Here is a 13,113-nt window from a genome sequence, read left to right as displayed (position 1 = left end):
AAGTGGAGGTCAAAGAGCGTGTGATGTCACTTCGCTACCCCTGGTATTTCGGTGAATTGACATCCAAGCTAATAGCGTCCATAAATGACATTTGCATTGCTTCTGTCCGTATTCATCTTTTTATTTGTATAAAATTAAATATCATTGTTTGTGTGTTGTTATATATTTTTGTTTACTTGACCAGAGGTTTCACAGTTGCTGCCAGAGTTCTTCCCTTTCTGTGGCTGCGAGTGAAGCTTCCGTTACAGTTGGAAAATGCTCCTCCTACCACCTGCTTGTGAGGAAACGTTGTACTCGCATGGCTGGTACGTGGTGTTTCAGTGCTTTATCTTATCTGTCTGGGCAGGGATTTGTGTGCGCTGCTCTTTCATTTGCTGTTGTCCATGTTAAGCTTGTACTGCTGCTGTCGACCTTGTTCTTGTTTTCTCTGTTTGTGGCGGATCAGAAAGTTTGCTCCCCGTGGGTGCCTGTTGTCTGTATGCTAGAGAAGCTAGGGCTACCTATGCAATGCTGCGCAACCAGACCTTATTTAGGAGTTAATAAGATGTTACTTCCCCGAACCATCATTGCTTTGGCCTTTCACTTGCTAGGCACGCATGAAACACGTAAAAGGATTTTGTTAAGACAAAAAAGCTTGACGTTTTGAGGAAGAATATATATTCCCTCATGTACCATATGTCCCTGCAGTAGGACTGAAGGGAACATGCGTGATTGATTTCTTTGGCTTAGCAACAGTCATTATAGATGTCCTATTGATGACCTGACTCTCTCTTTAATGCTGGGGCTTCAGTTTTAATTAATCACCAGGATGTCTGCAGTCTTGAGCTTCTTTCGGATCCCACGCCTTTGTCTTTATTTTTGGCCTTGCAAATCATCATGAGCGGCTCTACAAAGGGTCCTCGAAATTACCTCTGTTCCTTTCGCGTGTGGCCGCGGGTAAAGCTGCTGTCATTTAATCCGGGTGCTTTTAGAGACCTTTTATGTCGGACCTAAATGCGGAGCAGATGAAACAGAGTCCCGGTATTCCTGACCCCACCTGCCCAGTCAGGATGCAACTCCTGCTTCACTTAACCAATGACGTCATAGAAAAGGGTTGGAAGTCGTGACGTTTGCTTCGGTATCTTCGGATTGTTAAGAGCTACACGATTGGATGACGACACATCATATTGTGATTGGCAGTATGCGAGTCTTCATATGCCTTTTTGCCAGCTAAGAGTCCTTCCTTTGCCAATCACAAAGTTGTCGATGGGGAAAACACAGACAAGTCTGGCGTTGCAGCACATGCTACCAGTGTTAAATCAATCAATCAGGGATTTGTAAAGCGCACTACTCACCCGGTGGGTCTCAAGACGCTGGTGGGGGGGAGCTACTGGTCGAAAAGCCGTGTCTTGGGGTGTTTCTTGAAAGATGGAAGGTCATTGGTCAGGCGGAGGTGGAGTGGTAGGGAGTTCCAGGTCTTTACGGCAAGGTGGGAGAATGATCGTCCTCCGGCGGTCGTGCGGCGGATGCGAGGAACATAGGCGAGGGCGTGGTTGGCGGAGCGAAGGTTGCGGGTGTGAAAGGTGAGGCTGTCATTGAGGTATGTGGGACCTGGGTTGTGGAGGGCCTTGTGTGCGTGGATGAGGATTATGAAGGTGATCCTCTTTGATACTGGTAGCCTGTGTAGGTCTCTGAGGTGGGGTGAGATGTGGTCGCAACGTGGGATGTCCAGAATGAGGCGGGCGGATGCGTTCTGGATTCTTTGCAGTTTTGGTTGGAGTTTGTTTGTTATTCCTGCAAATAGGGTGTTTACGTAATCCAATAGACTACTGACCAAGGCGTGGGTGACGGTTTTCCTGGTTTTGCTGGGAATCCATTTGAAGAGTCTGCGGAGCAGGCGGAGGGTGTTGTAGCAGGAAGAGGAGATGGCATTTACCTGCTGAGTCATGCTGAGTGTGGAATCCAAGATGAAGCCCAAGTTGCATGCGTGCGTGGGTGGTGGGTGAGGGTGCAGATCCTAGGGAGGTGGGCCACCAGGAGTCGGTCCAGGCTGAGGGGTTGGTGCCGAAGATGAGTAGTTCTGTCTTGTCTGTGTTTAGCCTAAGGTGGCTTGATTCCATCCAGCTGGCTATTGCGTGGAGTCCGTTGTGGAGGTTGTCCTTTGCAGTGGTGGGATCTTTCATGAGGGAGATGATGAGCTGAGTGTCGTCGGCGTAGATTATGTTGATGTGGTGTGTTCGTGCGATGTTGCCGAGGGGGGCCATGTATACGTTGAAAAGTATGGGGCTGAGTGAAGATCCTTGAGGGACGCCACAGGTGATATTGGAGGCTTCTGATAGGAAAGGCGGGAGGCAAACTCTTTGGGTCCTGTCTGTGAGAAATGACGAGATCCAGTCCAGGGCTTTGTCGCGGATTCCAGAGTTGTGGAGGCGTCTGCGGAGAGTGTGATGGCATACCGTGTTGAAAGCTGCGGATAGATCCAGGAGGATGAGTGCTGCTGTTTCTCCTTTGTCTAGCATGGTCCTGATGTCGTCTGTTGCAGCAATAAGTGTGGTCTCGGTACTGTGGTTTTTGCGGAATCCGGATTGGGAGGTGTTGAGTGCCTTGTTGTCTTCCAGGAACCGGGATAGTTGATTGTTCACAATTTTTTTGATGACCTTGGCTGGGAAGGGGAGGAGGGAGATCGGTCGGTAGTTCTTGGGGTCGTCAGGGTCTACCTTAGGTTTCTTTAGCAAGGCGTTGATTTCTGCGTGCTTCCATCTCTCTGGGAAGGTGGCTGATTCGAAGGAACTGTTGATGGTGTGGCAGAGATGGGGGGCGATGATGGTGTTGGCTTTGTTGAAGATGTGGTGTGGACAGGGGTCCGATGGAGATCCGGAGTGGATGGTGGCCATGGTGTCCGCAGTGTCTTCTGTGTTGACCGGGGTCCAGGTGTGGAGGAGGTGGGTGTTTCTTGGAGCGTAGGGTTCGAGGCTGTTTGTAGTTAGCTGGTGGGATTTGGAGTTGAAGCTGTTGTGGATTTTTTCTATCTTTCGACGGAAGTGGAATGCGAGTGAGTTGCAGAGCTCTTGTGATGGCGGGGGTTCGTTGGAGCATGCCTTCAGGGTGGATAGCTCTTGGATGATGCCGAAGAGTTCTTTGATGTTGTGAGCGTTGGTGTCTATGCGGTTTTTGAAGTGGGTCCTTTTGGCGGTGCGTATCAATTGGTGATGTCTGCGTAGGGCCTCCTTGAAGGCGAAGCGATTGGAGGTGGTGGGGTCACGGCGCCAGTTTTTTTACATTCTGCGGCAGCGTCGTTTGGATTCCTGTAAATCTGGGGTGAACCAGCTGGCCTTGATTCTGCGCGGGGTGTTTGGGTGTTTTTTGAGCGGTGCGAGGGTGTTGGCGCAGTCTTCTAACAAGTGGTGCAGGTTGGTGGCGGCTGTGTTGGGGTCTGAGGCCCCGGGGGGGGGTCTGGGCGAGGGTGGAGATCAGTTGGTCTGTGGATATTTTGCTGCAGTTGCAGTGGGGCGGCTGTGTGCGGTGGTGGTGAGTGACTGGTTTCTGGTAGGAAAAATGGATGCAGCGGTGGTCTGTCCAGTAGAGTTCGGTGGTGTGGCTGAAGGCGACGTGGTTGCTGGTTGTGAAGATGGGATCCAGTGTGTGGCCTGCGGAGTGGGTTGGTGAGGTGACAAGTTGCTTGAGGCCGAGGTTGGCGAGGTTCTCGATTAGGGTGTTGGTGTTGGTATCGTTGTTATTTTCCAGGTGGAAGTTCAGGTCGCCTAGGAGGATGTAGTCCGTTGAGGCGAGGGCTTGGGAGCTGATGGTGTTGGTGATATCGTCACAGAACTGTGGTCTCGGGCCGGGGGGTCTGTAGACCAGTGTTCCTCTGAGTGTGTTGTTGCCATTTACGTAGATTGTGAAGTGGAGGTGCTCGGCGGACTTGATGATGTCGTCGGAGTTGGTGGAGATTTTTATGGTGTTTTTATGGACTATGGCGATTCCTCCTCCTGGTTTGTTGTTGCGGTCTCTTCTGGTGACTTTGTGATTATCTGTAATAGCTATTGCTATATCTGGTTCTGAGGCAGGGTTCATCCATGTTTCGTGAGGAATGCGATGTCCGGCGAGTGAGTGGTCAGTAAGTCCCAGAGTTCAATTGCATGTTTGTGGACGGAGCGGGTGTTCAGCAGGATGCATTTTAGGTGGCAGGCTGTTGTTTTGGTATGGTGTTCGGGGGTTGGCTTGCAGATGAAGTTGCAGGCATTGCAAGAGAAGGGTCCTCTGGTGTGCGTTGGTGTGGACTGGCAGCAGGTGGAGGAACGACCTGGGTTTAGGGCGTGGAGTTCGTCGGCGGTATAATGTTGAAAGGTAGTGCGGGGCGTGTTGGCCAGGGGATCTGGCACTGTGCGCGGTCTTGGCGCAGAGGGGCGCAGACAGGCTTGCATTGTGCGTCCGCGCTGCGGCCGGCATAAGAGGGGAGGAGGGAGGGTGTGTCAGCTTGGAGGTGGGGTGGTGGTAACCAATGGCAGGGCGGGGGGGCGGACCAGCAGAGGAGCAAGGGGCGGGAAGGCAAGGCTACGAGGAGGGAAGGGGACGGGGCCGCGGGGACAAAGCGGCTGCGGGATGGGAGAGAAGCCCTTAAAAAAAAAAATACTGGGAGTCTAGCAGCAAATGGAGGCAGCTGGCAGCAGCGAGGAGCGAAGGGAGCGCCCTACCTGCTCAAAGCAGGGTCGGAGGTCGCTGTCCTCGCCGTGCTGCGGCCGGCATAAGAGGGGAGGAGGGAGGGTGTGTCAGCTGGGAGGTGGGGTGGCGGTAACCAATGGCAGGGCGGGGGACGGGCCAGCAGAGGAGCAAGGGCGGGAAGGCAAGGCTACGAGGAGGGAGGGGGCGGGGCCGCGGGGACGAAGCGGCTGCGGGATGGGAGAGAAGCCAAAAAAAATAAATACCGGGAGTCTAGCAGCAAATGGAGGCAGCTGGCAGCTGCGAGGAGCGAAGGGAGCGCCCTACCTGCTAAAAGCAGGGTCGGAGGTCGCTGTCCTCGCCGCGCTGCGGCTGGCATAAGAGGGGAGGAGGGAGGGTGTGTCAGCTGGGAGGTGGTGTGGCGGGAAACAATGGCAGGGCGGGGGGGCGGTCCAGCAGAGGAGCAAGGGCGGAAAGGCAAGGCTACGAGGAGGGAGGGGGGTGGGGCTGCGGGGATGAAGCAGCTGCGGGATGAGAGAGAAGCCACAAAAAAAATATAATACCGGGAGTCTAGCAGCAAATTGAGGCAGCTGGCAGCAGCGAGGAGCGAAGGGAGCGCCCTACCTGCTCAAAGCAGGGTCGGAGGTCGTGTTAAGCTTCTTTAATAATACAAAAGGTTATGTGTTAAACCCATTTGCTTTGCTGCAGCACAGCAATACGAGAGTGTTAGACCTGACAGCCTTAGGGTAGTCATCTCCCAAACTTTTGCCTGCTTAGCTCCTCTTTTATGACACTGTTTTTGCTGGTTTTAGGACTCTGCACACTTTACCACTGATACCTGATATGCTAAAGTACATATGCTCTCTCCCTTAAACATGGTAACATTGGTTCATTCACAATTGGCATATTTGATTTACTTATAAGCCCCTAGTAAAGTGCACTACATGTGCCCAGCACCTTAAATTAAATGCTACTAGTGAGCCTGCAGCACTGATTGTGCCACCCACATAAGTAGCCCCTTAACCATGTCTGAGGCCTGCCATTGCAATGCTTGTGTGTGCAGTTTCACTGCCACTTCAACTTGGCATATAAAAGTACTTGCCAAGCCTTAAACTCCCCTTTTTTTTACAAATAAGTCATTCCCAGGGTAGGCCCAAGGCAACCCATAGGGCAGGGTGCTAAGTAAGTAAAAGGCAGGACATGTACATATGTTTTTGTATGTGTATTGGTAGTGAAAAACTCCTACATTAGTTTTCCACTACTGTAAGGAAATCTCCTTTCATAGATTAGCATTAGGCCTTCCCTCATACACTTTTTGAGTGGTAGATTCTGATCTGAAAGGGGTAACCAGGTCATCTTTAGTATGGTCTGAATGGTAATAGAAAATCCTTCTTATTGGCGAGGTTGGATTTTATATTGCTATTTTAGAAATGCCACTTTTAGAAAGTGAACATTTCTCTGCACTTAAAACCATCTGTGCCTTACAGCCTGACTCCAATCAATGTCTGGTCTCCCTTGTGCATTTCACCCAGACAACCACAAACACAGTACACTCAGTCACATCTGCATTCATCTGCATACTGAGTGGGTCTTCCTGGGCTGGAAGGGTGGAAGGCCTGACATTTACATTTCAAAGGCCAGTGGCCTGCCCTCACACAAAGGACTGATAACCCCCTTCCGGGACCCTGACAGACAGGACTGGCCTGAAAGGGGAATCTGTTCACTTCAAAACCACTTTTGAACCCCCCCCCCACTTCAATGGCATTTTGGGGTATATAAACTGGGTCTCTGACCGCACCCACTCAGACACTTCTGGACCTTCATCTGAACTTTGTTAGAAGGCCTGCCTGGCTACCCAAAGGACTGCTTTGCTGAGGACTGCTGGCCTGCTGTTGCCCTGTTGCCCTGCTGGCCTCTGACTGTGCTGGAAGGACTCTGCCTTTCCCCAAAAGTGCTCTCCAAGGGCTTGGATTGAGCTTGCCTCCTGTTCTGAAGTCTCAGGAACAGCAAAGGCTTCAATTACTGGCTTTTTGCTAGTACCCGACTACAACAACTCCGGAACGCCTTCTGCGACATCACAGCCTGCACCAGCTCCATGGACCTCACTGTACGCGATGACCGTGGTCTGCAAAGTAAGTCTGATGTTGCTGCGACTCCACTGATGTCACTCAGGGTCATCCAAACAGTGCGAAGTCGACACTTCATTTCCTGACTGACCAGAACCAGCGACCCCGCCGGGTCACAAGGAATCGACATATTGTGGATGGCGATGCATCATCTCCTCCTGCATTCAGACAGAACCGATGCCTCAGCTGCACCTACTTCAACCGCAGAACCAACACCTCTTTCCTTGGAAGCTGTAAGAGACTGACACCACACCGACTCCAGCGACGCCTCTTTCTGACTCCGTGCCACGTTCTTGTTCTTCGTTTTCAAAGGTACTGTACCTGGGGGTCTGTGTGATTCTGTGTCCAGCACCAGTGGTGTCGGATCGTTGGGAAAGGCTACACTGTGATAGCCCCAGTCAAAGCTATTGTGTTCCTAGGAGCTTTAGTAGAATTTATTCTTTAAAAAGTCACAACTTTGCTTGTGTACTTGGATTTTCTTTATTTAAACAGTATTTTATTCAGATAAATATTCTTTATTTTTTCTAAACCTGTGTGGTGTCTTTTTTGGTCTTTTCACTGTGTTTTGGTATAAGTTCTGCACAAATACTTTACACATTGAATCCTAAGTGAAGCCTGACTTCTCAATGCCAAGCTACCAGAGGGTGGGCACAGGATAACTTGGATTGTGTTGCAACTTACCCCGACTTGGATTGTGGTCCCTACTTGGATAAGGGTGTATACCTCTGCCAACTAGAGACCCCATTTCTAACAGAGAGGAAACCTGCCCTCTTGCAACTAAGGCTGGCCTTATTTGTTGCACAGGTGAGTTTTACTCACTGATGGAATCTACCACTACTTCTGCCCTTGTCAAGGTACCTACCCATAAACAAAACCATGCACAGCACTCTCACTATCTTCCCAGAGGAGCTGTAAACCTGTAAAATGACTTAAGTCTTTTATCAGTGACTGCTTCAAAATGCATGTATTACTGCTAAATTCCCCAGCTGGATCATCCAAATGTGAAAGAACCATTAGCTGAAGGGGGTGATCTAAAGTGATAAATAGCTGCATGGGCTGACCTACATCCTCTTTCTGTGTATTATGTTGATACCAGCTCTGCGAAACAGCAAGCTTTGTCGAGCCAGATCTAAAAAGATCTAATCATAACCTTTTAGCTTTTTCAGAATTAAACAATATATTGTAATGTCATATGTGGGAGATTTTTTTTTATTAGAATTCAGTATTATTTCTTTGTGATGTTTTCTTAGAATGACAATGAAAGGCACTCAGCACTCAAGATCACTATGTTCACATTACATTAACCACAAGCATTTGTAATGCTATGGGTCTCACGTTTGCTCGAGTTAGAGCTGTTAACATTGCAAGTTCCTAACTGGACTTTTCTTGCCACATATATTGAAAATGAAAAGTAAAACAGTTGACTTAAGCAAGCCGATTCAAAGCTCCACAGCTGCCATCAGCATTAGCGTGAAGGGAAGACACGAAAGAAAAAAGAAGTTCTCTCACAGTCAAACGTATCTGCAACCGTGCAATTATCCATGTAACAGGGTAGATGTCCAAGGCGGCAACAAAACTTTCTCAAGGAGAGACAAACATAAAGCATTTAACAATGATAACAAAGAATTTTTGAAAGGCAAGCCCATGAACGAGGCTGGTTAAAAGCCCACCAATAGATTACAACACGTCAGAGCGCTTGCACGCTCGACCTAAAAAGGGCTTGGCTCATTAAATGGCTGATACAGTGCTAATGTGAATGTTTGGACATGGTTTTAACACTGTTCTTATTATAGATGAAGTTTTCATTAAACTAATCGGCTCATGCAGAATATGGCAAACTGTAGTACTAATGTTGAGAAACAAAACACCGGATACTCCTGCATGGGTTATTTCACACTCTAAATGCAGATCTTTATATGAGGCACCAATCTCTGTTGATATTTAGACATTTTCCCCCTCAATGTTTTTTTTTAATTTGATTTAGCAACAACTCATAAATCAGATGTTTTAGTTTCTACATTGCTAAGTAGCTGTTACAGCTCAACAGTCGTGAATGATACTGATACCTCCGAAAGGCTGGTAGGCAAAAACTTGCTTCCCCAAGAGGCCGTGAAGTAATGAACCTTTTAGCACGTCTGACCTTAATAAGTAAACTTATAAGGGTACAAGAATAGGTCGATAAACCTTTTGACTCGCATTTAAGATGTTCCCACCATAGATCCAGTACATGTAGATCAATTATCAATAACCAGTCAAGAACGTCAATAATCAATGATAATCAATAGCATTAGTAATCAATGGGAGTCAGTAATTATCACACACCATGACCTTTCAGTCATGAATAACCACACCTTTAAGTAAAAGTTATAATATTTATTTCCCTATATTAACAATGCTAATGTGACGTACGATAATCTCAAAATCAAATGATAAACAGAAAGAAACATCACTGGCTGCCCAAAGTGGCGAAAGAAACTTAATCTAATCAAAGTTTGAACAATTACATGTCGTAAGGTTACAGTGTAAATTAATAACAAGAAAAATTGCGCAAAAAATATCACATTCATTTATTTTCAGCAAAGAAAAGACTTTGACTGTTACTCCCTATACCAGATTTTCATTAGTGAGGATCCTTATCTAACACCAGATTAGCATTAGCATGTTGGGCTTCATGCAAAACATTTTAGTCGACACAAATGTAGAAAAAATCGAACTATGGCTCTCTCAAAATAGTGCGGTTGGTTCCTAGAAAGAAAAAGCAAATAGACTTAGGAACCACATCAGTAATAATATACCTCTCCTCACATGGATCGGCAAGCTAAGATAGTCTTCGTCATCAGGACATCAGTTCAGTTAGCAAGGCATCAGGATTCAGCATCAAGTTCAGAAAATGCATTAAAGTAAACCACATCTCTATATGCCCAGTAAAGTAATGGCCTCTCAGCAAGAAGAAAATGGGCACAATGCGCTAGGCAAAAGACAAATGCACAATGGCAGCTTCTTCTCAGTGTAGTCCGGCTAAATTAGATTTCCTAAAACTACTTCCCAGGTCCCTACTGGTCAAGGGATCATATGTTCACACAAAAAAACTATAACTTCAAATCTATAATTTCTACCAGTACTCAGTTCACATGTCACTGATTGGCTTCTCTTGTAATGTCCTCATCTTCTGGCTCATCAGATAACAATATTGTTGCAGCTTACACTCCAGTCAGTGTCTCCATTTCCCTCCTCCTGAGAAAGCCAGTCTTACACACATTACACTTATTGTTACATTTAGCAAGAACAGCATCTTCTAGCAAGCGGTTCTCATGAGAAAGACTTTGTTACCAGTGCTTGGACAGTATAGTGGAAAATCACAATTTAATTCTCTAAGCAGACATTTTATTAAACGAAATGCAGCTTGACATGAAGCTGTGCAGCTAGGCAAAGACCTCCACTAAGTTAAGGCCTACGATTAATAAAGCTAATACATAATGCATAACCCTTAATATGATGTAGTACTACATTAACCATACATACATTCCATATTTCATATTAATAAGCCATTAATAAGTGTAGTTTGTGAACATTGTCGACCACTCACGTGAACACATTTTCAAATGTGTGCATTATTTTTCTCTATATTATGAAATTTTCTACGGGACTCCAGTACATGCATATTCATTAATATTTTTATTAAAACTCCTGCTCTAGCAAACCTGCCTCGATTCACCGGTTTCCTTCAGACTGCAATGCAAGTGTTTCTACAGTAGCCTTGAGGCCTTTCTTCAGGTAGCAGAATGAACTCTTAGAAAATAGTGATGGATTGTAGTTTGGACTTTTAAACATCCAAAAGTCATTTTACCTGTACAATTTATAGTTTTTAATTTTCAAGAAAAATCAATTTCCCAAACTCATAGGTAGTTTTTCACTACCAGTTTAGATGTTTACATCTTGCCTTTTTCTTAAGTGCCCTGTTAGGGATACAGCACAGTATATCACAGTTCCATTATAGTTAATCTCCAGTCCAGTCACTGTATTTTGCAGGATTCTGGATGGGAATCATATCAGCTGTCAGAAAAGAAAATGAAATCAATTAGAACAGGTCCAGATTTAAGTCCCTGGCTAGTAACTCATGGAAACTATATATTATACTATAGTGGCAGTAGGTTTCTTTGTGGTACCAGCGCTGTGTTGGAAATATTTCCAGTTTTCTTAGAAATTAATATATTGCACTTTAAAAGTAAAGGTGAAACGCTGACACATAAAATACATCTAACTGTGAACCTTAAGAAATTAGAGAGATGAGATATGGTAAGTCATTCTTCATTTATGAGTGTTGTGAGAGAATGACTTTGGGAATCTCTAATTTCTTCGAAATGAAGAACATCACACATCAATTTTCATCCTGAGCTTAAAAAGCTCTGAATTTTGCAGAGTTTGCACAGAGAATAGCCCCCTTTAAGCATCTGATTAACAGAAATACATCCAACATGAAAATATATATTGTAATGTGCATAGTAAATTTAGTAATTCATATTTTGGCATTTTTCCTCACATAACATATTCAACAATTAAAGACACATATAAAGACCTGCAGAATGGCTGTACTTGATTTGGCTACACTGACTCATGGCTGGCTGAAGTGGAAAAAGCAAAGACAGTGGCAGGTAATGAACTACACAGAATTACAAGATATATTGATGGTCATTATGACATTGGCGGTAAATCCTGCTTACCACCGCAGTGACGGCCGCCAACATACCGTCACCGAGGCGAACATCCGTTCGCCAAATTATGACACACACACACACTAAATAGACAGAATATTGCCACAAACACAAATCCACCAGTTCAAAGGTTAGTGGTAAAGTGTTGGTATGAACAGTCACACCAACAAAACAACACCATCCACATTATGACCCACGAATCACCATGGCAGACATTCAACTGCAGTAAGCCATTGGCGGAACACACTGGTGCGGTCAGAACGGCCACCCAAAGACAATACAACACAACATTGGCCAGTACCAAAAACACACACCTGTACAGCCCTCCCAGCCCTGCATGTACACCCACCACCTATGCATGCACAGCATGGAGAACTAACAATCCCACAATACATCACCATACACAAACAAAGGGGGCAGGGCAATAGCAGCAATATAAGGGAAGCTAAGGATGTAGAATATGTCACAGACATGATGCATAATACTTAGATCCCCGCAGGTGCCGCAGCCAATCCTAGTGGCGAGGAGGTGCACGGCTATCCAGTCCCCCAACAGAAGATGCCCCCAGTGGTGACAGTAACTCTGGACATATGGATCTGGATGAACTTCCTGGCCCATCAGGGACCATTGGTCAGTCGGACACCCCAGCCCACTCCCAGTCCACTCCCAGTCCACAAAAGATCCTTCCCCCTCAGACTTCAACACCACAGCACCCACCCAACGTCCCCCACACCTTTGTGCCCAGGAAACATCAATCAGCAGTGTGGCTACCTGTACAAGGACCCCAGTCCACACTTCACAGCCAAGACAATCAGGGTCCTGGGGCAGTGACAGTGGGCACACCATTCAGGGGACACAGTCACAGGGGGGACAGGGACACTCGGAGAACAGCTGTGCGCCAGGGGGAGTACAGGCTCAGTAAACCGACTATCCTGGCGGCATTCACTAATGTCCTGGGGGCCTGCCAACAGTCCCAGGAAAAGATGGGCCAGATTCTTGACATCATGCAGGAGAACCAGAGGCTGCAGGAGGTACACCATCAGGAGATAAGAAAAGATTTGCAGGCCCTCAAGACCACCATGGTCTCCATAGCAGGGGTGCTCGCTGATACGGCCAACATCATGAGGGATTATACAGCAAAACAGCAGGCCCCTTCCACTAGCCAGTCAACTGAGCAGCCCACCACATCTGCTGCAGCTAGTGGACAGGAGACCCTGCCACAGGACCCGCAGGAGCCACAGGCCACCAGCACCTCTCCCCTGCAGAAGATGAACCACCCGCAAATGTTCCCTGCGACCCAGACAGATGCCAGAGACACTTGCCAAGAATAAGACCACCGCCAGGAAATGAGACCCTCCTGAATGTCCCCCATGTGTCCCACCCTATCACCTTGTCCACTTTGAACTACCTTTTCTCCCCTTCCTATGGCCCTTGGACACTGAACCTGTGCTACAAACAGGCTGGACCAATACCCTGGACTTACCTCTACCATCACCCCATTCCATTGCATTATTCCATTTATAAATTTCACTACAATAAACACTCTTGCACACAACTTGAGTGATTTTTCTTTATGTGATGAAAATGTGCAATTATGGTAACAGTTACATCTTGTGCAAATGACCTGAACACTATGA

At 46.8% G+C, this 13,113-nt stretch overlaps 1 protein-coding gene across 4 annotated transcripts in view; it reads left to right on the top strand.

Annotated features, from left to right (window-relative positions):
• TBC1D22A (TBC1 domain family member 22A) overlaps positions 1-13,113 on the top strand; it is a 1,763,002-nt gene that overhangs the window by 1,526,653 nt on the left and 223,236 nt on the right. The window contains exon 13 of one of the 4 annotated variants that reach the window (XM_069229719.1): positions 185-305. The exons of the other annotated variants lie outside the window; for them this stretch is intronic. Within the exon in view, the coding sequence (XP_069085820.1) occupies positions 185-305 (121 nt within the window). The remainder of the gene's footprint in view (positions 1-184; positions 306-13,113) is intronic. 4 annotated transcript variants of the gene reach the window in all.

Source organism: Pleurodeles waltl, chromosome 4_1 (genome assembly GCF_031143425.1).
Source record: "Pleurodeles waltl isolate 20211129_DDA chromosome 4_1, aPleWal1.hap1.20221129, whole genome shotgun sequence".
NCBI lineage: Eukaryota > Metazoa > Chordata > Amphibia > Caudata > Salamandridae > Pleurodeles > Pleurodeles waltl.
This window is presented reverse-complemented; position numbering and strand designations above follow the sequence as displayed.